The 24,620-nt window shown below is 55.7% G+C and overlaps 8 protein-coding genes across 8 annotated transcripts; 4 read left to right on the forward strand and 4 right to left on the reverse strand.

Moving 5' to 3' along the window:
- Positions 1 to 32: 32 nt before the first annotated feature.
- MONBRDRAFT_32291 (uncharacterized protein) lies at positions 33 to 3,071 on the reverse strand (the record flags this gene model as incomplete). The annotated part of the gene is made up of 10 exons (XM_001745601.1): positions 33 to 479; positions 567 to 669; positions 776 to 1,235; positions 1,327 to 1,460; positions 1,565 to 1,851; positions 2,031 to 2,117; positions 2,306 to 2,356; positions 2,447 to 2,527; positions 2,701 to 2,809; positions 2,893 to 3,071. The coding sequence occupies 10 exons, from the start codon at positions 3,069 to 3,071 to the stop codon at positions 396 to 398; spliced, it is 1,575 nt and encodes a 524-aa protein (XP_001745653.1). The 3' UTR covers positions 33 to 395.
- Positions 3,072 to 3,593: 522 nt separating this feature from the next.
- MONBRDRAFT_25165 (uncharacterized protein) lies at positions 3,594 to 4,086 on the forward strand (the record flags this gene model as incomplete). The annotated part of the gene is made up of 2 exons (XM_001745460.1): positions 3,594 to 3,751; positions 3,885 to 4,086. The coding sequence occupies 2 exons, from the start codon at positions 3,594 to 3,596 to the stop codon at positions 4,084 to 4,086; spliced, it is 360 nt and encodes a 119-aa protein (XP_001745512.1).
- An 8,149-nt stretch (positions 4,087 to 12,235) lies between these two features.
- On the reverse strand, positions 12,236 to 13,290 carry MONBRDRAFT_32293 (uncharacterized protein; the record flags this gene model as incomplete). The annotated part of the gene is made up of 4 exons (XM_001745602.1): positions 12,236 to 12,418; positions 12,590 to 12,677; positions 12,770 to 12,914; positions 13,086 to 13,290. The coding sequence occupies 4 exons, from the start codon at positions 13,288 to 13,290 to the stop codon at positions 12,344 to 12,346; spliced, it is 513 nt and encodes a 170-aa protein (XP_001745654.1). The 3' UTR covers positions 12,236 to 12,343.
- Positions 13,291 to 14,131: 841 nt separating this feature from the next.
- Positions 14,132 to 15,727, forward strand: MONBRDRAFT_36951 (uncharacterized protein). Its single transcript, XM_001745461.1, has 5 exons — positions 14,132 to 14,215; positions 14,353 to 14,407; positions 14,651 to 14,906; positions 15,040 to 15,132; positions 15,227 to 15,727. The coding sequence occupies exons 1-5, from the start codon at positions 14,188 to 14,190 to the stop codon at positions 15,329 to 15,331; spliced, it is 537 nt and encodes a 178-aa protein (XP_001745513.1). The 5' UTR covers positions 14,132 to 14,187; the 3' UTR covers positions 15,332 to 15,727.
- Positions 15,728 to 15,964: 237 nt separating this feature from the next.
- MONBRDRAFT_36952 (uncharacterized protein) lies at positions 15,965 to 17,489 on the reverse strand. The gene has a single exon (XM_001745603.1). The coding sequence runs from the start codon at positions 17,375 to 17,377 to the stop codon at positions 16,103 to 16,105; it is 1,275 nt and encodes a 424-aa protein (XP_001745655.1). The 5' UTR covers positions 17,378 to 17,489; the 3' UTR covers positions 15,965 to 16,102.
- Positions 17,490 to 18,865: 1,376 nt separating this feature from the next.
- MONBRDRAFT_25170 (uncharacterized protein) lies at positions 18,866 to 20,161 on the forward strand (the record flags this gene model as incomplete). The annotated part of the gene is made up of 2 exons (XM_001745462.1): positions 18,866 to 19,070; positions 19,365 to 20,161. 2 exons carry the CDS (start codon positions 18,866 to 18,868, stop codon positions 20,159 to 20,161), a joined length of 1,002 nt encoding a protein of 333 aa, XP_001745514.1.
- A 397-nt stretch (positions 20,162 to 20,558) lies between these two features.
- Positions 20,559 to 21,655, reverse strand: MONBRDRAFT_7960 (uncharacterized protein; the record flags this gene model as incomplete). The annotated part of the gene is made up of 3 exons (XM_001745604.1): positions 20,559 to 21,312; positions 21,416 to 21,503; positions 21,586 to 21,655. 3 exons carry the CDS (start codon positions 21,653 to 21,655, stop codon positions 20,559 to 20,561), a joined length of 912 nt encoding a protein of 303 aa, XP_001745656.1.
- Positions 21,656 to 22,887: 1,232 nt separating this feature from the next.
- MONBRDRAFT_25172 (uncharacterized protein) lies at positions 22,888 to 24,365 on the forward strand (the record flags this gene model as incomplete). The annotated part of the gene is made up of 6 exons (XM_001745463.1): positions 22,888 to 23,049; positions 23,142 to 23,257; positions 23,361 to 23,454; positions 23,552 to 23,722; positions 23,887 to 24,039; positions 24,249 to 24,365. The coding sequence occupies 6 exons, from the start codon at positions 22,888 to 22,890 to the stop codon at positions 24,363 to 24,365; spliced, it is 813 nt and encodes a 270-aa protein (XP_001745515.1).
- Positions 24,366 to 24,620: the final 255 nt, after the last annotated feature.

Below are 24,620 nucleotides of genomic sequence, written 5' to 3' on the forward strand. Positions count from 1 at the left end.
CGACACTTATGGCAACTTTCGTTGAACATGATGGTTTTTTTTTTTCCATTGGCAAGACATCTAAACAGACCCATCGACAACCAGGTTCAGCATCCCGCGTTAACAAAACGGACGGGAAAGGAGGGGGACAAGGTTAGAGTGCTACAGCAACAAGCTAGGACTAGGACGGTGCACCGTCGAGATTCACGCAAACAAGATGACAATGTCTTCCTCAAGAGCAAGCCCTTCCAGAAGGGGAGGAAAGACAAAAACAAAACTCCACGCCGGGCCCAACGGAAGGACCAGGCTACAAGGAGCAGGAAGAGGGAGTTCTGAGCACATTGTTAGGGTGAGTAGACGAGCCGCACAACGGCGACACAATGAAAACTTTGGGGAAGACTCGAGGAAAGACTCGTTCACTTGCATTGATCGTGGCACTGGCTCCACTCATACGCTGCGTATGAGAAGTTGTGCTTCTTCACCAGATCGTCAGCCTCGGACTGAAGTGCAACCCATCACGAACAGAGTCATTGTTCGTCGAGACGAAAGCAGTGCCGGCGGTGCATCGAAGGCAAAAGTACACATACCGGACCACGGCTGCCAAACTTGTATGTCTTCGGCTTGACCTTTCCAGCGTCAATGTCGTGCAGAATGGGTGTAAAGATGCGCCATGCTTGCTCCAACTCATCACTGCAACCACGAGCACCACGAGAACAAGTGCATATGTGCATCAAGTCATGAGTCGAGTCCAGAAGCTCTCTACGCCGCAAAGACCAACACAGCAGTCCCCACGCACCTGCGAACAAAGTTGGCGCTGTTGCCCTTGATGGCCGAGACAATCAAGCGTTCATAGGCAGAAGGGATGCGCTGCTCGCCAAAGCGGCATTTGTATGACAGGTCCAGATCAGTCTGGGCCACTTCTGAGCTGGCACCCGGTTCCTTGACGAGCACTTTAAGGTAGATGGCTTCATCAGGCTGTACGCGTAGTACGAGCTCGTTGCGCGTGCTATTGCCGAAGATATCTGCGGGTACGCTGCGAAACTGAACGCGCAGCTCGGCTTTCTTCTCATTCAAGGCCTTGCCACAACGAATGATAAAGGGGACGCCCTCCCACCGGTCGTTCTCAATGTGGAACACGGCGGTTGCAAATGTCGGGGTATTGGAGTCATTGGGAACATCTTCCTCATCAGTGTAGCCTTTGCGGCTCTCCTCACTCTCACCCTCGGGGTTGCCGACAAACTGACCCAGCACCGTGTCTATGGAAAGCCACGAAAGTGAGTGTCGTTCGAGCCAGTCTCGAGGATTGATTGGTCCGAGGGGTGAGTGCAGTACGGCCCCACGGCTCACCTTCGATCTTTAGTGGCTTGATGCATCGGAGAACCTTGGTTTTCTCATCACGAATGTCATCGGGGCCAGTCGAGACGGGCTTCTCCATGGCACAGAGCGTAAGCATTTGCAAAAGATGGTTTTGCATGACGTCACTAGAGCCAAACAAGACCCAAGGGGCACCGCGGGCGACGTGAGGCCCAAAGGCACGGGATAGGTCGCACCAACGCCTGCGATACATACTACAGGGTGGACGCACCGGATGATGCCAAATTCGTCAAAGTAGCCGCCACGGCCCTGAGTACCAAAGTCTTCCTTCATGGTCAGCATGACGCATGCAACGTGGTGGCGATTCCAGCTGGGCTCAAAGACGCGATTGGCAAAGCGCAGGGCCAAGAGGTTTTGTACCATCTCCTTGCCCAAGTAATGGTCAATGCGATAGATTTGATCCTCGGCAAACAGATTGCTCATGTGCGCGTTGAGGTCTTGGTAGCTTTCGAGGTCCTTGCCAAAGGGCTTTTCAACCACTACGCGGGTGAAGCCTGACTGCTCAGTGCCCAGGCAGTCAACGGTGATTTGGGATGAGTTGAGAGTCGAACGACTTGAAACGAGAAGGCGGCCGCTGCAAGTCGGTTTTGGCATGGGTGCACAGGGAATAGGACAACTCAAAAGTGGACTGGGGTTCGTCGACTTTGTCATAATTCTAAAGCTCCATCCGATCTCACCTTGGCCTGGCAATGATTGCTCAGCTGCTCGGTAACGTCCTTGTAGACGCTAGGAGGAAGCGCAATGTAGAACATGCGGTTGACGGTCTGTCCGTCACCCCGCAAACGCACCATACATATCACAGCGACCGAGCAGGCACAATCACGTTGTGAGTCGACCATACAACACAAAGCAGGTTGAATGCGCACAAAAAGGAAGACGCAGTATGTCGACGGGCGAGGCGCATGGCAATCCATTGGAGCAGTGCTGGCTGGCGTCAAGGGTTCAAGCACACCTTGGCCTGAGACATTGACTCAATGTGCTCGTTCAGCTTCTTGAAAGACTTCTACATAACCACATGGTTTGAGCCGTGGGCATCACGATTGGACGCCTGGTCTGGGCAACGTTCGGCCTGGTCAAAGGGCGCAACTCATACCGCCTCATCGTATTGGCCATGGATGTAGTCCAGCGACTCGAGGAAACTGTCTCGCTTCTTTTCGTCGTCGTCTCCATTGACCTAAACAGCGGTGGCATGAAAAGAATGAAAAGACACAATGAAGCGTGGACAGCTAAAATTCTCTTTTCTGGTCGTGTCCGTCGACTCGTGTGGGCATGACACGAATCGATCACAAGCAAAGAGGAGAGGAAGAGGGATGAAAGGCATTGGATGCTAGGGGCTGTGCGGCGCACCTTCAGTTGGGGCTTGAAGCGTTCAACGAGATCCTCATGTGAAAGCTTGGAGCGGGCATAGCCTAAAATGCGAGTGTCCTCTGGCAACGAGTCGAAGCGGTAGGCATCCCTATGGAAAGGCAGGGTTCAACATACTGAGATGCATTTGGACTAGGATGGCACGATACACATCAAAACGGAGCGCAAACACACCATAAAGCTGGGTACACCAATTTCTTGGCCAGGTCGCCCGAGGCTCCAAGGACGGTGATGATGAGCTGCTCCTGCAATTTCGTGAATGGATTGCGGCAGAGATTGAGCTGTGAGACAAGAGTTTGAGTGAGACTGAAGCTCACAGCCGGATGCAAGACGGCTACCTTTTGCGAAGACATGTCAAGGGTTGAGGCGTGGGTGGCGAGATGGCGGTGCAGGGTGTAAATGCGACGCGCTGCCGCGTGGGTCGAAGTTGTGTGTGCCAAGCCGGAGGCAGCAGGAACAGGTTTGTGGCAGCAGGCGGGATTTGTGGGAGGCCTGCAGTGATGGGGCAGCCAAAGCATCAAAGAAAAAGACGGTCTATGAGTCAGCGAGTCCCGAGGGTGGCGGGCCGGATGCCGGATGGCTGGTGGGTGCAACGAACATTCAAATGCGACAGGAGGGGTCTAGAGCGTGTGGTGCAGGGTTTAGTATCAAGAAAAAAAATAAGACACACAGTGCCTTGGCTGGGAGGGCGGGGGGTGGTTGGTGTCAACTGCAGTGGGTCCGAGTTCGGGAGCCCTTAAAAATTGTGCATGAGAGGGAGGAAGCAATCCGACCAGCAGACAGTCAAGTGGCCTTGTCCTAGGGGCAGTCGCGAGCAAGCAGCGGGAAGTGAGATGGAAGTGATGGAGGCAGAAGTTTGATGATGATGATGACTGATGATGATGATGATGGTGATGAGGCTGCTGGAGGCCGCCTGTGTGGCCAAGCTGTCGCCACCAACAACGGGCCGAGCTATGAACAACCAACAACCAACAACCAACAGCAACAGCAACAGCAACAAGAAGGGCTACAACAGCATTCCAAGGCGAACGCAGTAAGCCTGTGCTTGACTGCGCATGTGTGCCCAAATCGGTCGCCCAAGTGCGGCACGGGGAGAGGGCGGGAGGCGTCAAGCCCTCACAAACGCGGGATTGAAATAATATCATACCACCCACCATCAACCACAGCCAGCCCACAACACCATCACCCCCCACACACACACACACACACACACACACACTCAAGATTGCTAGCATCTCAAGTTCCCATCTCCGCAGCCTGGCTGCTCTGTACCAGTCCCAGCAGCGTCCCCGGGGCTGCCATTTCGCCCATTCGGTGCATTCACGAACCCCAAGCGACGCGCGCGTGTGTTCCGAACCGCTTGTGTGATGGGGAAATACGATATACACGGGTCAATGTCTCTGGGACACCGAGTTGATGTAGTTTTCAACAGTAACACAATGGAAGTTATTGTAGATACTCGGGGCGTTTTTGTCGCCATGTGTATTGTTGATGTCGTTGATGGGATCATGATGGTGGATGAGAGGATGGCGCAACACTTACCGAATACAGCGTGCGTGATGGCCGTTGAGGCGTCTTGAGCGGGTGAGAGGGAGGGGGGGGTGGGAGGAGTCCAGTGCAATTTGAGATGCCGCTGGCTTGGTCATGACCAGAACCCAGCCACTGCTCCAATTCGCTTCCGACAGACAATAAAAAAACCCCGGCTGCCCTTTGGCCGTTGAATCTCCCTAAACTACGACCGCCTTGCCAATCACACAACATGCGACCCTTTCACAAGCACACACACATACACGCTCTCTCTCTCTCTCTCTCTCTCTCTCTCTCTCTCACACACACACACACACACACACACACACACACACACACACACATGATGTAAAGTGTGTAAAATATCACAATGATATAAGAGACACTCTGCGGGCATCTTGCCGGAATTTGTATGAATAGGCGGGTGTTTTCTGGGTTGAAACTGATTTGGAAAATAAGGCCCTTAGTAGCAACCAAGCGACCGACAAAAAGTGAGAGAGAGAGAGATTGAGAGAGAGAGAAATTTTTTTTATATTTCAGAGCGGCACACACTCGCGCGCGCTCACACAGAGGCACACACACACTCGCGCGCGCCAACTGGACGTTCAAGTCTAGTCTGCTTGACTGGCACTTTGGCGCTTGAAGCAGGATTGCACTGCAGGGTCAATGGCTGTGCAGTCGAGTGTTGGTTCGGTGAGTGATGCGATGTATCTCACCAAAAACCTCGCTGCCTTGGCTCGAGCTGATGGGCTCACGGTGTGCCTTCAGATCATGTTCACAGCTTGAGCTCATTAGAGGAGCGATCCAAGACCAGAGGCCGGGTGGACACATCGCGTCGGGCCAACGGCCGGGCGAGCAAGCCCCACCGGCCCTCAGCGGACCAAGCCCTGCCCAACAGACCCAATCAACGCCATCATGTCCGATGCCGATACACCCCAGATGGTGAGTGATGTGCGCACAGCGTTTGCGTTGGCCTATCGACCTGGTCATGGCACTAATGCTCTTTCCTTGCCCAGGATGCACCTGCGGTACCAGGGATAGACGAAGCTCAGGGTGATCTCAGCATGACCCTGTTGCCCGATGCCGATATCCCGACAAGCGACACTGCACCATCTCGTGAAGCAGATCCCAGCTCAGAGCCGGTGAACAAAGAGCAGGCGCCCGCCAGTGCAGCCCCCGAAGGAGCTGATGCATCAGATACACCAAAAACAGTAGAGATTACTGACACACCCACCTTGGTGGACCAGGCAGCCACGTCTACCACCGCAGATGGGCTAGGATCGGCCGCAGATCAGCCCCCCATCACCGACGCCTTGGCAGGCACAGCAGTTCCTGATGGTGCCGATGCTGCAACCAAAGAGACTCCCGCTGCTGAAGACGAGGCTCCCGCTGCTGAAGACGAGGCGCCCGCCGTCGAAGACGAGGCTCCCGCTGCTGCTGAAGACGAGGCGCCCGCTGCTGCTGAAGAGAGTCCCGCCGTCGAAGACGAGGCTCCCGCTGCTGCTGCTGAAGAGGCTCCCGCTGCTGCTGAAGAGAGTCCCGCCGTCGAAGACGAGGCTCCCGCTGCTGCTGCTGAAGAGGCTCCCGCTGCTGCTGAAGAGAGTCCCGCCGTCGAAGACGAGGCTCCCGCTGCTGCTGAATACGAGGCTCCCGCTGCTGCTGAAGAGAGTCCCGCCGTCGAAGACGAGGCTCCCGCTGCTGCTGAAGATGAGGCGCCCGCTGCTGCTGAAGAGAGTCCCGCCGTCGAAGACGAGGCTCCCGCTGCTGCTGCTGCTGAAGAGGCTTCCCCTGCTGAGGAGGACGCTTTGGCTGCCGAACCGACACATGGTACCGAGGAAACTGTACCCGAAGAAGCACCTGCGCCGGTGGTCGAGACGTTTTACGAAACAGACGGACAGTCTGCTCCAGAGGTCGCCGGCCTGTCTCCTAAGATGCTGCAACTCCATGCAAGCTTGGGCTTTCGCGCAGGACAACACGACGCCCTTCACTTGGTGGGTGATGATACCGTGGCCCTGGTGGCTGGCAATTATGTCGTCTTTCACCCCATTGATCGGCGCAATGTCAAAGCCAACGAGCGCCGCTACCTTCGGAGCACAGGTGGGCGCTCTTTAGGCGCGCTTGCTATTCACCCTTCTCGCGAGTACATCGCCGTTGGGGAGAAGGGCCAGGACCCAGTCATCACCATCTACCACTTTCCATCATTGCGCCGTTTCAAAATCCTGCGTGCTGGCACCGAGCATGGCTACGCCAGTCTGGCTTTTAGTCCCGATGGCGAGCAGCTCGCTTCGGTTGGCATGCACCCCGATTATCTTCTCAGCGTCTGGGACTGGCGCGCCGAGGCTCCGCTCCTGCGCACAAAGGCCTTTAGCAGCGACGTGTGGCGAGTTACCTTCAATTCCGATCTGCCTGGAGACCTTACGACGTCAGGGCAGGGCCACATTCGCTTTTGGAAGATGGCCCGCACCTTCACTGGCCTCAAACTGCAGGGCCAAATTGGCAAGTTTGGACGCACCGAGCTGTCCGACATTGCGGCTTACGTCGAGCTGCCAGATGGCAAAGTTCTCTCAGGTTCTGAATGGGGTGGCCTGCTGCTCTGGGAGGGAGGCTTTATCAAGTGCCAATTGGCTCTCCCAGGTGAACGACCCTGCCATACGGGTGCCATCGACGTTGTGATGACCCTGGAATCCGGTGATTTTGCCACCGCCGGCGAAGATGGCATTGTGCGCATCTGGGATTTTGAAGCCATTGATACGGCAGACCGTGACCACGACTCCCCCTATGCTCTCGTCAAACCCGTGCTCGAGCGAAAACTCACTCCCGGTGCTCGAATTCTCTCCATGGCGCACACGCGCATCCCGGGCGACGAGGGCCAGCATACCGTCTATCTGGCCATGACGGAATCGGGGGATGTCTGGCAGGTTGACTTAAGCATGTCCATGACAGCCCGCGCCCCCTTCATCCTGTTTAGCCTCTATTCCGGCCTCGGCGGCCTCGCTACCTCGCCCGTGGCTCACCGCGCCATCGTGGGCGCTGCCAGTGGCGCGCTGCGGCTCTTCAACACTGCCACTGATAGCCTCTTGCACACCTGGCGCCCTTCGACCAAGACGAGCGTCACCAGCGTTGCCTGGTTGCCCCGCGAGCAAGACCCTTCAGGGCGGTCTTTTGTAGCGGCCTTTTCCGATGGCGTGCTGCGTCTCTTTTGCATTGAAGCCGACAACAAACATAGCGAGGCTATCTTGCTCACCCAGGCTCTCAAGCCACATTCGGGACCAGTGGAGCAAATTGCTATGACGCCCAGCGGCCATCGCCTTGTGACCCGGGCAGCCGACGGCGTCATGTTCATCATGGAGGTGCAGGCCACTTCTCTCACTCCGGTGGGGTTTGTGCAGATGGATGCACAGGCTCGTGTACACAGCGTCCGCTGGAATGAAGAGGGCACCATGCTCCTCATGGCCCTGTCTGAGGGCCGCGTTTGGGAGGTTATGGCTCCTCACCTGGGCGAACACGACACGAGCGTCAGCTTCCGCTTACCCACCAGCATTGCCCGTCGCTACACTTTTGAGAGCATGCTGCACATTCTCGAGCCCAAGCCAGTCAAAGGCAAAGGGAAGGCAAATGGAAACGATGCTGACAAGGGCAGTGGCAGCAGTGCAGACCAGGATCACACCGATGCAGATGATGCCGAGGCAGAGGAGGGCGAAGAGGAGGCGTCGGCTGAGCCAACCTCGGCCACCAAAGTATTGCCCGACGTCTTGGCCGCTCACTACGGCGCGTCAGACGGCACCATTGAACTCGTCGTCAATGGGGCCGACGCTGGGTACCTCTATACCTGCAGTTTCGACATGCCTGCACCTTTGCGTGCTGAGCGCCTTCATGGCTGTCCCAAAACGCGCGTCACAAACTGGATTAAGCATTCCGCTCGACGCCTCGACGTATTAGCCCTGGCTGATGGCACGGTCCTGGTCCACGAAAGTGGAGATCGCACCCAAAGCCTTTCCATGGGGCTACACGACTGCGATGCCGGCGCCATACACGAGCTTGCCTTTTCATTTGACGGTGCCTTCCTCCTCACTGCTGGCCGAGACGGCAATGTGTTTGTGCTGCGTACAGCCCTGAGTGATGCTGACGAGCCCACCTTGCTGCGAGATACACCGTTGGGGCCGCCCCTTGATCTTGTCAACGCCCCACCGGCCAAGGACATCCTCGAGCCCCAGGCTTACAGTCTTGAGGAGGCTCTGGAGAAGGCCGAGCGCGACCGCTTGCTGATGACGGCCGAGGAACGGAAAGACTTGGTGCGCCAGCGCCTGCGCACTCTTCGCGCCGAGTTTGACGCCATCGTCCGTGACAACGAACGACTGCCGCTCAATCGACAACTTCCGCACGATGTCCTTTTGGTGGATGACGAGCTGCAGCAAGACATGCAGGAGCAGTTGCAACAGGATCTCGTTCGGGTGCGCGCTGAAATGAATTGGGACTTGGAGCGACACAAGGTCGCACACCGCAAACTACGCGAGCACTTTCATGGCCCCGTGGATGAGCATCGCATTGTCATCAAAGCGCTGGGTACTCTGGACGAAGTGGCCAGTTTTCGCGTCCCGGCGCTCTCCTCTGAGTTTCGTCGTCGGTCCTCTCTTCTCTTCGAAGAAGCGCCTGCCATTCGTCACATCCGTGACCGCAAGCTACGGCGCTCCCGCCCTGACGTGCACGGCAACGGGCTGAGCTCTGAGCGCACGTTTATCGGGGCTGTCCAAGAGACTGATGCGAGCGGCGAAGGGGGCGAGGGGCGTGGTGATGGCCAACGCAGTGTCCCTGGCACCGCGGGCGAAGCTGGAGCGTCGGGTGAGGGGGCCTCACGCTCCACACTCGGCACGCGCTCGACGATGCGCGGTGCAGATCTGACCGCGCGTGGGCGCCTTGAAGCTGAGATGCTCAAGACGATGGAGCGTCGCGAACAGCGAGAGCGCCTGCAAAACCGATTGACTGCACACGCCCAGCTCAAGCCGAATGCTGACAAGATGGATCCCGCAGATGAAGCACTGCTTCAGGACATGCAGGAGCACATGGGCGACTTTGTGCTCAAAACGGACTCGCGCTATCAGGTCCAGCCGCATGAGCGGGTGAACACGAGCCGCAAACGCAATCAACTCATCGTTTTGCGCCAGCGCATTGTGGATGGCAAGAAGATTTTCAACACCCACGTGCATGCTCTTTTGCGCAACAAACGCGCTGTGCTTGCTCGCCTCGAAGTGCTGCATGCACAGTTGACGCAGGTTCAGCGCGAGCTCGGTGAGACTGGCGCCCCTCTTCCCGCCGTACCTAGCCTGGATGCTGAGGAGGAGCCGGAGCGCCGCGACCAGTACACGACGGAATCTTTACGCCGCTTCAAGCTGGAGTACGAAGCGCAGTTGCGCAAGGAGCGGGAGCAAGCGGCTAAGGCGGCCGGCGGCGGCTTTGGTGGCTTTGGTGGCGGAGGTGCCCCAGGTGCCGCTGGCGGAAATGTGGCAGGCGCTGGCACAGACGAAGACGTGAGTTTCGCGCATCCCAAGCAGATCGTATTGCAGAGCGAACTGGCAAATGAGGCTGAATTGCTCGCCGCCGTCTCCGAGGACACGGCTCGCCAGTCCCTGTTGGACTTTCGTCGACTATTGTTGCAACAGTTTCGCGTCGAGATTGAACAGTTTGATGAGCAGGTGGCTGTCCTGGCCAATGCCAAGTTTGAGGTGGAGGTTCGCTTGAAATTTGCCGAGTACAAGCACGTCCTCTACTACCAGGAATTGGTGCATTTGCGGGTGTTTGACATTCGGGAGCGCGAGCTTGAGCAGCGCCGCCAAGCCAAGCAAGATGAGTTGGATAAGTGCATTGCGGAGCAGCGGAGACAGGCCGAACGGCTTGCCGGGAAGCGGCAGGAGCTGACAGAGCTGACAGCCAAGGAAAAGGGTGTGCAGAGCACATTTCAGAGTGTGGCCAGCGACCAGGGCCCCCATGCTAAGGTGCTGAACCGTATTTTCAAGCGCCGACTGCGGCGCGTGGCCGAGGGTTCTGAGAGCGAGGACAGTGACGAGGAGGACGAGGACGAGGAGGAGTATGAATCTTCCTCGGATGAGTCGGATGTTGGCTTGGACTTTGATGACATGGTGTGTCCAGCAGGCGTGAACATGAGTGTGTTTGACCGCGTGCAGGCGCTCCGTGCGCAGCGTCAGGAGCTCGAAGACACCATAGCCTTGACCAAGAAGGACATGGAGCGTCTAAAGAAGGACAACGACACGGGTGAGCGGCGCGAGAAGAACATGCGCGCAGCCCTGGACGCGGTTGAGCGCGAGATTGCCTCGTTCCAGGTTGAAAAGCAAGCTCGACTCAATGAGCTGTACATTGCCATTCCTCTTCGTGCGCGTCAAATTCTCCACCACGGTGAGTTCCAACCAATAGATCACGTTGCCATTTTCCCCGCTTCCTCCCTCGCACACACACACACGCATTCTTTTCATTTCTTTTTTTCTTATTTGAATCCGACTGCTTGCTATCTGCGTCCGGAGTAGAATACGGCGACCTCCCACGTTCGTTGAGCAAGTCGTTGGTATTTACGACCACGGCCATTGGGTCGTTAAAGGATCGCATAGAAACACTCAAAGCCGAACGTGCAACGCGACAAAAGGAGTTTAAAGACATGCGGGCTCAGCAGGTTTGTCATTGAATACTTTGTACTTCCCTTGCTGTTGGCCTCGGCTCTTTTCGAATTGTCATTGCTCTTGCGCGGTGCGTATGGGGTCAAACCACTCATGTTGATGATGGTCTGATGGCATGAACCGTGTTTTAGGGCCAACTCAAGCACGTCGTGAGGCAGAAGGAAGAGCGCAACCAGGCAGCCCAAGGGCGATTGGCCGAGTTGCAGCGCCTCAAGTTTGGTCGAGAAGTGGACCTGGAAAAGATGGAGACGGTTGACTTGAATGAACGGGCCGAAGACCTCAAGGTATGTCGCAAGCTCTTGCTCTAGGGCTCGAGGTTTTGTTTTTTTGTTTTTGTTTTTTGTTGTTTTTTTGGCTTTATTTAATTCTCGGGTGTCTGTATTATTGCGGTGTCGTGCTGACGGTTGTTTTACGGTATCTGTAGGATGAGATGGCACAATTGGAGCGACGCTTTGAACAGCGCCAGCGTGAGATGGACGCTCTGATTGCTGCCGCTCGCAGTGAATTGAATCAGGTACGCTGGGCTCATCTGGGGTGGCAGATCTCCGCCTTCCTCCCCACACTGCATGCCTCGTTGGAGTACCGGTCAAGCCCTCATGATGGTCTTGGCCGCAGGTGACATCGGAGAACTCTGCCCGGTTGGCGGATCTGCATGATCTGGCTCGGGATGAGCGCGTGTTGAACTCGCAGCTTAATGCGGGCGAGCAGATGATCAATACCATGGCTGCGGACGTTAACCGCGCCCATCAAGCAGATGAAGCTCGGCGTCTGCGCCAACTGGCGGATCTTCAGCAGCAGGAAATTGAGGCGCTGCGAGATGAGGTGCGACGATTGTCGAAGAAGACGGGTTTTGTGTCTCCTCCGGCTCGACCAGCCACCAGCTCGAGTGCTGTTGAGCCGTTGCCACCTCTGTAAAAAGGACAGTATGCTTGTTTTTGTCTATCTTTAATCGGTCATTCCTATGCTTGTTCCCGCTCTTCCTGGTGCCTCCTTCCCGACGTTGTTACAATCGAGACATGAAATATGATGCTTTCTCGAGGCCGGAAGACGATAAGCCCTCTTGAACAGGGTCATCTGGTGGCGGGGGTGAGGAAATTCAATTTCGAACCCAGCAAGGCGTTTGAGCTTGATGATGCAAATGTACACACCAAACAGTGAGGATATAAGAGAATTGAGTGAAGGGATGAGAGGGGCGGTCAAGGGTGACCTGTCTCCTCAACAAAGCGCAGAGAAGACGAGAAAAAAGGAGGGATGGAAGGACAAGACAGGAGAGACGAAAAACAAAAAAACAAAAAAAAAAAAAAAAAAAAACATGAAAAAAAGGAAACAAAACGTGGGCAAGGAGACAAGGGGCACCCAGAAGGATGACCCATGTCAGAACAAAGCCTTGCCGCTGTGGGGCAGCAGCAGTATGCTTAGAGGGACCACAGCATCTTGATGCCCTCGCAGATACCAACGTCATTCATGTTGAAGTAAATGAGGCCGCCAATCTGATTATGATAGTAAGGCAATGAGCGCATGAGCGAGGAGAAAACGATGAGTCATGGGATGGGTCATCAGAGCCAACGGGGTGGAGACGCGGATGAGGAGAGGGGGAGCGACGTGTGTCTTGAATTGTGAGGACCAGCTTGCGCGCAAGATGATGGGTTGACGCTGCGTACCGTAGCCACATGTCCCACAAAGTTGAGGCCCTTGACAGCGCCCTTGAGCGAGTGAGCGACATAGTCGGTGATAATGGCATCCATGCCACTAGAGAAGGAAGAAACATCAAACGTGAGGCAAGAGCATATTCATTTCGCGCAATGCGGGCCAATACATTGCGGGTTTGATAAATCACGCACAGGTAGTTGTGAATGGGCACAATCACGGCGAGACCGTAGTCAACCGCAGGGCCCGGGGCGATGAAGGCAGCCGGGATGAGGGGAACCAGCGCGACGCTCAAAAGGCGCTCCACCTTCCAGTGGGAGAGGCCGTGCGTATCAGCGGCTGTGGCAAGGTGCACGAGAAGGGGTCAGGAAAGCAAAAACCATGAGACGAGAAACACGTCTCAAAAAAAAAAAAATGCGACTTTTGGGCCTTGTGAATTTGCACCAACGGCATGACCAGGTAGGGGAAAGGGCAATGGTGCAGCCCGTGGGAGGAACAGGAAGCACGTACGGTTGGCCACGGACTGGAGAGGGGTACTGGTCCGCATCTGACGCGCAGCTGCGGATGGGGCAGTTGGGAAAAGTGAGGTTGGGAAGCAGCTCAAATTAACAAGGGCGCAAAGGGACCAAGAGGCTATAGTGCGCTCTGATGGAGCGAAGAACAGACCAATAGCCAGAGTAGGAATCTGGCGAGGCAGATTGGTGCGCATGGCCATGGTGACTATTGTGCCATGATGGCCAGGCCAGAAGAGATGAGAATGGGCCGTACGGGCGGCAGGAGACGACCGCGAGGACAACGCTGGCTGGAGAAGCCTTGCTCGTGGAGACAAAAAAAAATATCAGGCTTACTCTGGCGCGAGAGAAGAATGGAGCTGAGAGAAGCGGCCATGTTGAAAGCTTGTCAAGGGGAGGCGTTCAAACGGGTGACTTGAGCTGCAAGTGGTTGAAGCGCCCACGAGCCCGACGCGAGGTGAGCGTGCTTGAGAGCGAGCAGGTTGTTGCCAGCGCTCCAAAGCGCCTGGTGCAGCACGACCACAAGTCAAACGACCAAGTCTTTCCCAACCCCCAGCAACCAAGCCACAAACTAACAAGTCACACCCTGCCCACTGACTGCCGCCGCCCTCGCCCCCGCCACCGCCGTCCTTTGTACCTCTGACCCCCTTACACACTACAGCAAAGACCACAGAAATACGCTCTCTCTCTCTCTCTTTCTCTTTCTCTTCGTGCCGCTACCAACTGTCAGAGCAAAGCCAAGGGATTACATCCCGTCCCGTTTTGTTAACTCGATCTTCTCTCACGTACTTATGTGTCGGGATAAGTGTGACTGAATCACGCTTAATCGTATGTTAAAGTGTGAATGTACTCACACATGGTCACGGGTTGTGAATAGCTCACGTTGTTTGAACGTGAAGGATTCATTCGGTCAAGTTGCTCCCTCTATTCTAATTCATCTCTCTCTCTCTCTCTCTCTCTCTCTCTCTCTCTCTCTCTCTCTCTCTCTCTCTTGCTGCCACACACGTTTGTTCTTTGTTTTCTGACTTGGTGTCCATTTTGTGACGCCTTACACTCTCTCTCTTTCTCTCTCTACTTCTCGGCTGCTTCACACCGGCATCATGGCCTCGGCTCTTGCCCTTCTCAACCGTACGTCTGCCTGGCTTTGACGCGGTGCGCTGGACTTGCGCGTCGTGCGCGTCTTGGGCGAGAGGTGCCTGACTCGCAGGATGTGCCACGATGGAGGTCATACTCATGTTACACGCTCTATTGGACCTGTTTAACAGGCTCGCTCGTGCGTCAGGGCGTGCTCGCTCGCTCCGTGGTGGCCTCGCCTCTCCTGTACGTGCCCCTGCGCATGCTTCCGCCGCAATTCTAGCTCCCAATGTTGAGGCGCGCCGATTCAGTGGTTGCGGGGAAATGGCAAGAGCTTGGGCCTTGGGTGTAGCTCAGGGCGTGGCTGGTCGTGCGCCCGCCCGCCTGCCCGCGACCGGCTGACGAGCCCGGGTGGCGCCCGGGGGCCCGGCTCTTACACCCACCGGCCAGTGACCTGACCCCGATGCTTGCCTGCTGGTCCGATGTTAGGGCGCGCTTCCAGTCCACCAAGACTGTGGACGGTCGTACCCAGTGGGTGGGTCTGACCAATGACCAAGACTTTTTCAAGAAAAACGACAAGCTGAACCGCCCCATGTCCCCTCACCTCACCATTTACCGCTTTCCCCTTCCGGCCATTCTCTCCATCTCGCACCGCGTCAGTGGCGCGGCTCTGACCATGGCCATCTCTGCCGCTGCCATTGGCTTGATGGTTCACCCCCTCAGCTTTTACATTGACGCTGTTCAGGTATCACCATTCCATGTCCCCGCCCTGTTGTCTTGGACACGGCTCCCACTGCAGAAGAGGCCAGCCCCCCAGCGCTCACCGTCTCAATTCCCAATTCGTCTGCATCTTTGCCCCATGTATGATTGAATGACAGGCCATGCAACTACCTGCCGCTTGCTTCTTCACCACCAAGACCCTGCTGGCGTTCCCCTTCACCTACCACACCGTCAATGGTCTGCGCCACTTGGTAAGCCATCGAGCCTTTTGTGCCCAAACCAGCGTCCACTTTTCTTTCGCTCGCTTGCTTGCTTTCTAGTTCACGTTCAAGTTCTTTGCGATAGTTCTGGGATACAGCCAAGGGCCTTGAGCTTGGCCCCGTTTACTCAAGCGGCTACATGATGGTTGGTCTCGGCCTTGTTTCGGCCGTCGGCCTGGCCATGCTTTAAAATTGGTGATGAACCGCCTTGAGAAGCATGACGTTGTGCTTCTCCTCATTCCGTGAGCGGGTTTCCTGGTCCTCTCGTGGCCTTGGTTGTCTCACAACCCCCCTTCCACCGCCTATACAACTGCCCCCGAGGCCACTGACCTTCACCGTGGCCAAGCACTTGTTTGCTTGTCTTTGGTTTGGTTTGCTCGCGTGACCTCGACTACGAACCGCCCCCCTGGTTTTATCGTTTGTTTTGTATGTTTGTTTTTTTCGGCCAGTTAACCATGCCTTGCATATCCCTCTTGTCGGCCGTTGCCGGTTCGATCAACCCCTTCTGCCCCACCGACCTCCACAAGCAGCGTCAACGACGCACAATCGCTTTTCAACTCACCCACCAAATTGAACGGAAAGCCTTTTTTTTTTCTCTTGTCTTGTTGGAGTTCCTTCTCTCACTTGGCTGAACAATCGTTTCACATGTCATGTCCATCAGCCCTTCCACAGATCAAAGGGTACAAGATTGGACGAAACCTGCAAACTGTACAATGTTATGCTGTTCACATGCTTTGCAGACGGAGGCTAAGCTCAGCACTTGTTTGATGATGATTCATGTTTGGTGTGATTCTTAACATGTGTAAGGAAAGATTATAAAAAAGCCGTTTTCTCATGACAATTTGACAACAAGAAGACGGGGCAGGCTGACGCCGCCAAGGAACACCCAAAGTCAAACATAAAGACCACACATCCTCTACATTAGTCGGCGATCTAGACAATAAAGGGGATGGGAAGTGCCTTAAGCACGCTCGACCTTGGTGACCTTGCCCAGCATGACAACCGAGTTACCCTCCATGATGGCGACACGGCCAAGACCCTCGCAGGTCTTGAAGGTGTCGACGACGAAGGGCTGCTGGGGGGCCATGACGACCTCGGCAACCTCGTTGCTCTTGAGGGCAACGGGGTCCTCGGCCTTCTTGCCACCGGTCTCCTTGCCAATCTTCCAGTTGATGGCGGTCATGCGGCACGCCGAGCGGGAAGTGCGGACGAAGGCAATGGGGCAGTAGCCAACCTTGAGCTCTCCGGGGTGGTTCATGATCTGGACCTGGACGGTGAAAGACTTGACGCGGCCAATGGAGTCATCAGACTTCAGGATCATGACATCACCAACACGGGGCATGTTGTCCTTGTTGAGACCCTTGATGTTGAGGCCAACGTTGTCACCAGTCATGGCAGCCTCGACGGACTTGTGGTGCATCTCGACGGTGAAGACCTTGCCGGTGCAGGCGGTGGAGGAAGTGTGGGTGGGGAGGAAGACAACTTCATCTCCGGGCTTGACGGTGCCCTGCTCGACACGGCCAGTGAGCACATCTCCGACACCCTTGATCTTGAAGACACCCGAGATGGGGGTACGCATGGGCTTGTCGGTGGCGCGCTGGGGAACGCGGACCATCTTCTCGAGAGCATCCTGGAGGCAGTCAATGTGGATGGTCTCGCTGTCGACCTTGACGTCGACACCGTTCCACCAAGACATGTTGGTGGTCTTGGTGATGAGGTTATCACCCTTCCAGCCCGAGATGGGGAGGACGGGGACGGACTCCTCAACGAAGGACTTCTTCCAGCCGACCTTGATGAGCATGTGCACCATCTCGTCGCGGACCTCCTTGAAGCGGGCCTCGCCGTAGCCGGCAACGTCGCAATCCATCTTGTTGCAGCCAACAATGAGTTGCTTGACGCCGAGCAGGTTGATGAGGACGGCGTGCTGGCGGGTCTGGCCCTGGACCTCACCGGCCTTGTGGTTGCCCTTGGCAATGGCAGCAGTGAAGTTACCATCGCAGGGAACCATGAGCAGGGCAACATCGGCCTGGGAAGCACCAGTGATCATGTTCTTGATGAAGTCACGATGGCCAGGGGCATCAATGACGGTGTAGTGCTTGGTGGCAGTGAAGAACTCCTTGGTGGTGCAAGCAATGGTCACACCACGTTCACGCTCCTCCTTCTGACGGTCCATGTAGAAGGCGAAGGCGAAAGAGCCCTTGCCGAGACGCTCAGCCTCATCCTTCAGCTTCTGCATCTCACGCTCGGGGATGCCGCCGAGCTCGAAGATGAGACGGCCAGTCGTGGTCGACTTGCCGGCATCGACGTGGCCGCAGATGACAATGGAAACGTGTTGCTTGCCGTCAGTCGAGCACCCCTGGCCACACCAGCAAAAAGTGGCAGTGGCACCTCTTTACTCAACCACGTCACACGACAAAAAAACTTGTAAAACACTTTCAACGAGCCTCAAACGGCAGTCGGGTGGTGCACGACCACAGCATTGGCATCGGCACCCTTGCTATTGTTAATGCATGTGCGCTGCCTTCCATCTCGCGCGGCCGCGTGGCCACATGTGGCAGCCAGGTACCAACCTGGTTGATGATGCTCAACTGCTCAAGTTGATAAAAGGCCGACTCTGATTCGTCGCGCGCACAAGAGCGGCGCGCGGGTGGATGTGGTGGTGGGTGGGGGGAAAGACACAGCTTCCAGCTTGTCGCTTCTTCTATCAGCAAAAACAAAAAAAAAAACAGTGGATAGCAGAGGTTCAAGGTGGACCACGAGGCAGCAAGGGGATTTGCGTTAAGAAAGCCATGGGAGCAAAAGCGAGGCTTGTGCTTATGATGCTGTGTAAGCGACGACTGAAGCGGAAGGTGCAACGTCGCATAACAACAAAAGGCGAGTTATGCAGGCGCGACACGCGGGGGGGTCAAAATACAGGTAGCGGGCAAGGCTCATGAAGCAAGCGACCCCCCACAAGGCAAGCTCCTAAGACCTGGAGACCTGGAGCCCACATGGCCTGGGCGCATAGGGCTTACTGCAACGCAATGGGATGCGAGCACCCACAACAAGCAACCCCACATCACCACATGGCCAAAGACACGCGTGGCCTGAACAAAGGGAGCAGCAGTCCCATCGCACTCACAACACGTGTCCTTGACGAAGAAATTTTGCCTTTTATTCAATACAGAAATCACCGACAAGCACATCACTTGCGAAACAATCTCAAAACTCGATCGTTTTTTCCCCATCCAGCGCTGCCTTGGACCTTCCACTTTTAGATGATGGTGGCGTCTATATTTAGAAGACACAGTATGTCAGACAAATCAGTGCTGCGGACCGATTTCTGCCGGCTTTTTTCTCCTCTTTCAGCACGGAAAAAAAAAAGGGCAGAGCCGGGGAGAAGCAGGTTCGCAAGCGGGACGAGGGGAAGAAGGGGGGGGGGGGGGGGGGGGGGCTTTGTGATTGGAGAAGATGACCAACGACACTGCATAGATTGGTGACGATCAACAACCGACCCGGTTATTGCTGGCTGGCAGCTCAAGTCGGCATGGCGTCGCCTGGCGCCATCAGCGCAGGCCAGCTGCGCAAGGCTCGAAGAAAAGCCGAGGCTACCCGTGCTCGACTGTCTCAGCTTCAGGTTCGATATACCGACCGCTGGTCCAGGCGATGCCCAGATCGGCTGTGCCAGCGCGGACCACGGTACTGACGGAAAGGCGGTGCGTTTCGTTGACTTGTTCTTATCTTCATGTTTGCCCCCTTTTCTCTCTCTCTCTCTCTCTCTCTCTCTCTCTCTCTCTCTCTCTCTCTCTCTCTCTCTCTCTCTCTCTCTCTCTCTCTCTCTCTCTCTCTCTCTCTCTCTCTCTCTCTCTCTCTCTCTCTCTTCTTTTTCTTTCTCCCCATGCTTTTTCTTTTGCACCCAGCGCACCTGATCGCGTTGCCATGCCCTCCATGTGCATAAACGCCTTGAACCTCGCCACTCTAGCTGGCTCGTGTGCTGGACCGTGCTGGTGCCATGGCGTTTTGCATGCCATTGGGCTGCAACTTTTCGCTCGCCCGCTTTTCCACACCAATGGCTGCCCAAGAGGCCTGCCCGGTCCTGGAGCAGTGGCATGACGAGGTACCAAGCCTCACCCCACGTCTTTGTTACCGCTCGAGTACTCTCCGACCGACCTCCCGCTTTCACCTGCACCTTGCCGCCCTCTCACTCCACTAGCTCAAGGCCGTGCTGTGTGCGATACCGGCAGACTCGCGCCACCCCATGGTCACCAAGGCAATCGACCAAAGTAGTTGGGCCCCCCTTCAGGCACCAGCCATCCGAGATCCCGACACGACGACCATGCCAACTGAGCCCCAGCTTCCGCCCGGCCTCCTGTACCTGGAGGACGCCATTGACGCCGCCACGGAGGACCAGTTGGTTGCTCTCCTCAATGAAGACACCACGCCTTGGCAAGTGCTACGGCAACGCCAGGTGGCGCAATGGGGTGTGGCGTATGACTATGATGCCTTCACCGCCCACCCCATCACGGCCAACATGCCCGCACTGCTGCTGCAGCAGGCAGGTGAAATGCAACGGCTAGCGCAGCAGCACGGCCTCGCCACTGCCCGCCCCAATCAGCTAACTGCCAATCGATACCAACCAGGTGATGGGATTGCCGCGCACGTGGACAGCCCCGTTGCCTTTGGACCCATCGTCTGGATTCTATCACTCGAAGGCGGCCTGGCCATGGACTTTGCCCCGCTCACGCCAGCCGAGCCTGCCCCTGACCCATCACGCACAGAGGGGGAGGGCGACTCCAAAGTTCCTGCCGCCTTTGGTCGCAATGAGGGCAAGGCCCTCCAGGATCGACACCGCGACCTCACGGCAACCCAGACCCTCTACCTGCGCCCGCGCTCTGTCCTCATCCTTGCCGACGAGGCCCGCTACAACTGGAGCCATCAGATTGCGCCTCGAAAAACAGACCTCGTCCAGGGCATCCGGCTACCCCGCCGTCAACGCACCTCCCTCACGTATCGATACGTACCACCCAAGGCGTCACCTTGAGCCCATATGGGACGCGATTGCTATCCTCGGCACGGGCGCTCCCGCCAAAGCTCGATAACTTGGCGTGTTGCTGTTGAACAGCAAATGGCCTGCGCTGACTTTTGTTTTTGCTTTGTTTTTGGTTGTTTGTTGTGTTTTTGTTTTGTTTTTGTTTTGTTTTGTTTTTTATCAAGGGGAAGGTCAATCGTCAATTGACCAACTTGGTAGAACATGTAATTGGCGACAGGCATCGAAGCAGACCGTAGGGTCGCCCCCTCGACTTGTGGATATAAAATTGCTTGACACTTTGTTCCACTCCCAGGACACAACCGGAAGAGAAAGGGGAGTAAAACTACCATTTTGAGACGCACCAGGCGGTCGGTGGGCCCTGCTCAGCAGGAACCCACAATGCCGCTGGTCACGAACGCACGCGAAACATGTCACAATCATCCTCGCGAAATAACGTGATGACCGCCGGTTCCTCCGTCGAGCCCTCACTCAACGAGAAAGCGTAGAGGGCCCCATTGCGGCAGGCCACCATCAGGCTTTGGCCGTCCAAAGTGAAGCAGCAACGCCCAGGAAAAGGAAGCTCAATCGTCTTGAAGCTCGTCTGTTGACCGTGCAGGAACATGGTCCAGGACCGCGACTCGGATCCAGAGGCAACCACAGCTCCGCTCGAAGCCGATCGGGGCGCAGTCGTTGTAGAGTTGGTACCACCTGTCGCAGTACCATCGACAGCGAACAGATGCGCCGTTCGATCGCTTGCCGCGCATAAGATGGTCGCATTGCGAGAAAACGTCAGCCCCAACATTTCGGCGGCCGTGTAGCCACGTCGAAACTCGTGAAGCTGCGCGCCCGTCTTGGTATCAAAGACGCGGATGATGGTACCGCGGACAGAACTCGATGCCAGGCGGCCCCCTGCCGGCGCCATCGCCAGTGCAGCCAGCGCGTGTTGGTGCGCTTGAAACATAACGGGGGATCGTCCAGATGCACCCACGTCTACGAGGTGCACCTGGCCGGGCTGACTGCCCAGTATAGCCACGCGCACTTGCGTGCCCAGCCAGTTGACCGCTGCCAATCCGCGTGGGTTGCTATAAGTTTCAAACGTCTCCTGCAATTCAAAGGTGGGCACGCTAAACACATCGATGCGAATCTTGCTCACTACCAGCAGACTGCAGCGCAGCGTAAAAGGAGTTTTCCCCATCCGTACCGGTGAGTAGAAACAGGATGGGCCCCAGAGACTGACGAGAGCAAGGGTATAGGGAGTCAGCGTACCTGTCGCGGGCCATCATAATGTTGAGGACCGGGGTTTTGAAGCCCAGCTCCGCGACCATTTGGTCCGACTGACAATCATAGATCAAAACTGCCAGGTTGGGTCAGACGCCCCAGACATGAGGTCCACGCGGATTGCTTGCAAGTTCAACTCTGCAACAACCGCAGCTGACCTTTGTTGGGCGCAGCCAGTGGTTTCTTGCCTCCACCGACCAGGGCCACGAGGTTGGAACGGCCCAGCATGACGGCGTGGGACAGGCCCCCCATAACTGCCGGGCCATTCATACAAGCATTTGAGGGGAGGAAGCCAGTGACTCCAAAACCAGGCCACAACAATGCAAGATAGCTATCTGATGTAATCCGCAAGGCCTCGGTCGTACCTTTACGGGTTACCGGCAACGGCGGCTTGGTACAGTAGATCCAGAACCCATCGTCTCGCGCAAAGGCCACGAAAGCTGGACATGACGGGATGTGTGCGGAAACAGCCGACACCGGGCAATAGATGAGCTGGACGAGAGCAGGAAAAGAATGAAGCCGACGGGCATGGACGGAGCAAACGGGATGGCATCATCGTCTCGATGAGGTTCGTGCACGGCATGGAGACGCACCGCCATCGGGGCTGAAACTACAGGCACTCAGCTCTAACGGAGCCATGACGACGGTGCAATTCCTGGTTGCAGCACTGCTCAACAAGAATGGAGCCACTTCTCGCGCACCTGCTGAAAATGGAAAGAAGCAAGAGCAATGCACTCTTTGGGAAGGCAAGCAGTGGTGCGTGCGTGGCTCTTGCTTCGGTCTCTTGAGACCTCGAGGGCTCCGCCGCCTCAGTCGTCTAAAGCAGATGATGACGCGTCTGCGGAATGAAAGCAGCACCGTATGAGCCGAACAAGACGAGCACGCAACTGCTGATAAACTCGCCAGCCCCAAAAGCCCATCCAGCACCATATCTTTCCCCACCATCCCCGACCACTGCCTGCACGTCGCCGCGCTGTGACGTTGTGCAGCCGCTGCGGCTGCCCTTTCGCCAGCCCAACCTCGAAACGTGAATTTGCTGATACTCAAACAACACAGTTGGTAAGCTGCAACTGGCTGCATCTTCTCCGCATTTTTCCTCTTTAACTTCTCCACTGTCCTTTCGTTTTTCTTCTTTGACGCTTGTACTTTTCTTCTTTAACTGCTCTTTTCTCTTCTTTTGCTTGGAGGAGCTCAACATTTTGTCAGCCTTTTTGCAGTGTTTTGTGTGTGTGTGTGTGTGTGAATTGACAAGAGCAGTTTCGGGGTGTGAGCTGGACTGCTCTTATTATTCCTTCGCGGCCAAGCACATTCTGGACGGCAGCCGGGGCACAGTGTGGGGAGGAAGCGCAACTACAAGGCCACTGGCTTTAAGCTTTTTTTCTCCTTCTGTCAAGTGACGCCCATAGATTGGCTTTCGGCTCTTTTGCAGCTTTTTCGTGTGGGGGCCAACGTCCGCAACCATGGGTGATCGGTTGCTCGACCGCGCCGACGAGGCCGACTACGATGTCGACTTGGATATTGACTACGATGAGGAGGAGGAGACTCGCATGGCACCACCACGCCAGAGCAGTAGTGGCAGTGATGTCCCCACCTGGACTTTTTCTCGTAGCTTTGACCCACAGGTCTGTCTGCACCCGTATCCGATAAGCGACAGTAAAGCCTCGGACCCATGTGCGCCCGTGCCCCAGTCGCTCATCCGATGTGCACCTGTTAGGCGGAGCCAGTCAAGTCGCGCATCGCCAATGTTATCTTCCATCCTTGCTACATTTGGTTCTATCTCATGCTCTTGGTGGCGTGTGCGACCATGCTTGCTTGGACCTTCTCTTCCAAGTACGCCTGCTCCTCGACGGTGCTGTCTTGTCGAGTGCACCGGTCGCCTTTTAAGCGTTGAAGTGTGAGCACCTTGATCAATTCCGCGCCTCGCACTTCCTAGGTCCATTACCCACCTTTACGTCTTTGTCGACCTCGTGGTCAACCTATTGATTTTATCCGACTTTGGAGTACGCCTCTACCTCAGCACTGTCCGCGTACGTGACCGCACAATGAATACCAATCTCAATGCGCGCTCTTCTTAAGCTTGGCATTCTATTCTATTCCCCCCATGATGATGCCTCAACCTTGCAGGAATTTTTCAGTATCGCACTGAATGTCCTTGATGGACTGATCGTGGCAGCCTGTCTCATCACCTCTGTGATCGAGTTTGTGGAGCTGGGTCAAAAGGGCCATGACGAGGTACAGCTACTCTTGATTGCCCCTCCCACCCGCACGAGGGTAAAGCAACATGCAAAGGCACATGTATGTCCTGGAGCTGTACCCCCGCTCACGCGATAAGCTCTGTTTTCGATCTAGGTTGACTTTGCCGTCTCCGGCGCCATTCTGGTGGTCGTCCGGTGTCTGATCCAATGCTTTCGTATTTATATCATTCTTCATACGTATGTTTCGCTCTTCTTGTGAATGAGGTTGACATGAAATTGCTGTACCTGCTGAAAGATCTTCGCACTTCGTTTGCTGATTGTCGCCCTCTCCTTCCAAAATCACTGCGAAAAATCTACGGACATGCGCATGTCAGATTCATCAAGCGTCGCGAGCTTGCCGCGCTGCAACTGGATGAGGTTTGTCATTGCTTCAGGTTTAGAAGAAGGACATTGTAGACTTGCCCCCCTGCGCCTTTTTTTTTTTTTTCTTTCCTCTCACTCTCTTTCGCTCTCTCTTTCGCTTTCTCTTTCGCTCTCTCCTTCTCGGCCTTCTCATCTTGTGCCTCCTTCTCGGGCACCTCGCCGTGTGCGTTTTGATTTTGATCTATTGATACCGCTCCACTCAGGTGCTCATGAATACTCATGAAGAAGACGCCTTGTACAATCCCGACATCAACGAAGTGTTTGCTGCCGACTCTTCAGACATGCCCTACGTGGCATTTCGAGATCAGACTGTATACTAAGTGAGTTGGATTTGATTAAAATGCGAGCACACGGATTGCTGCAGAAGTGTCTCTTATGCCTGCCCGCGGTTGACTGGCCGAGCCGGAACTGCGTGCTGAACTTTGACAATTTAGTCACAAATGCACCTCCCACACGCACCACACCTTTTTTTGCTCCTTCTCTTGCCCTGAAAATGTCGAGCAACCGCGGCCACACAATCATGACGTACAAGTATCCTCAGCACGAACTCGGCTCAAGGCCAGAACCACTTGGGC

This window comes from Monosiga brevicollis, genomic scaffold (assembly GCF_000002865.3).
Source record: "Monosiga brevicollis MX1 MONBRscaffold_9 genomic scaffold, whole genome shotgun sequence".
Lineage (NCBI taxonomy): Eukaryota > Choanoflagellata > Craspedida > Salpingoecidae > Monosiga > Monosiga brevicollis.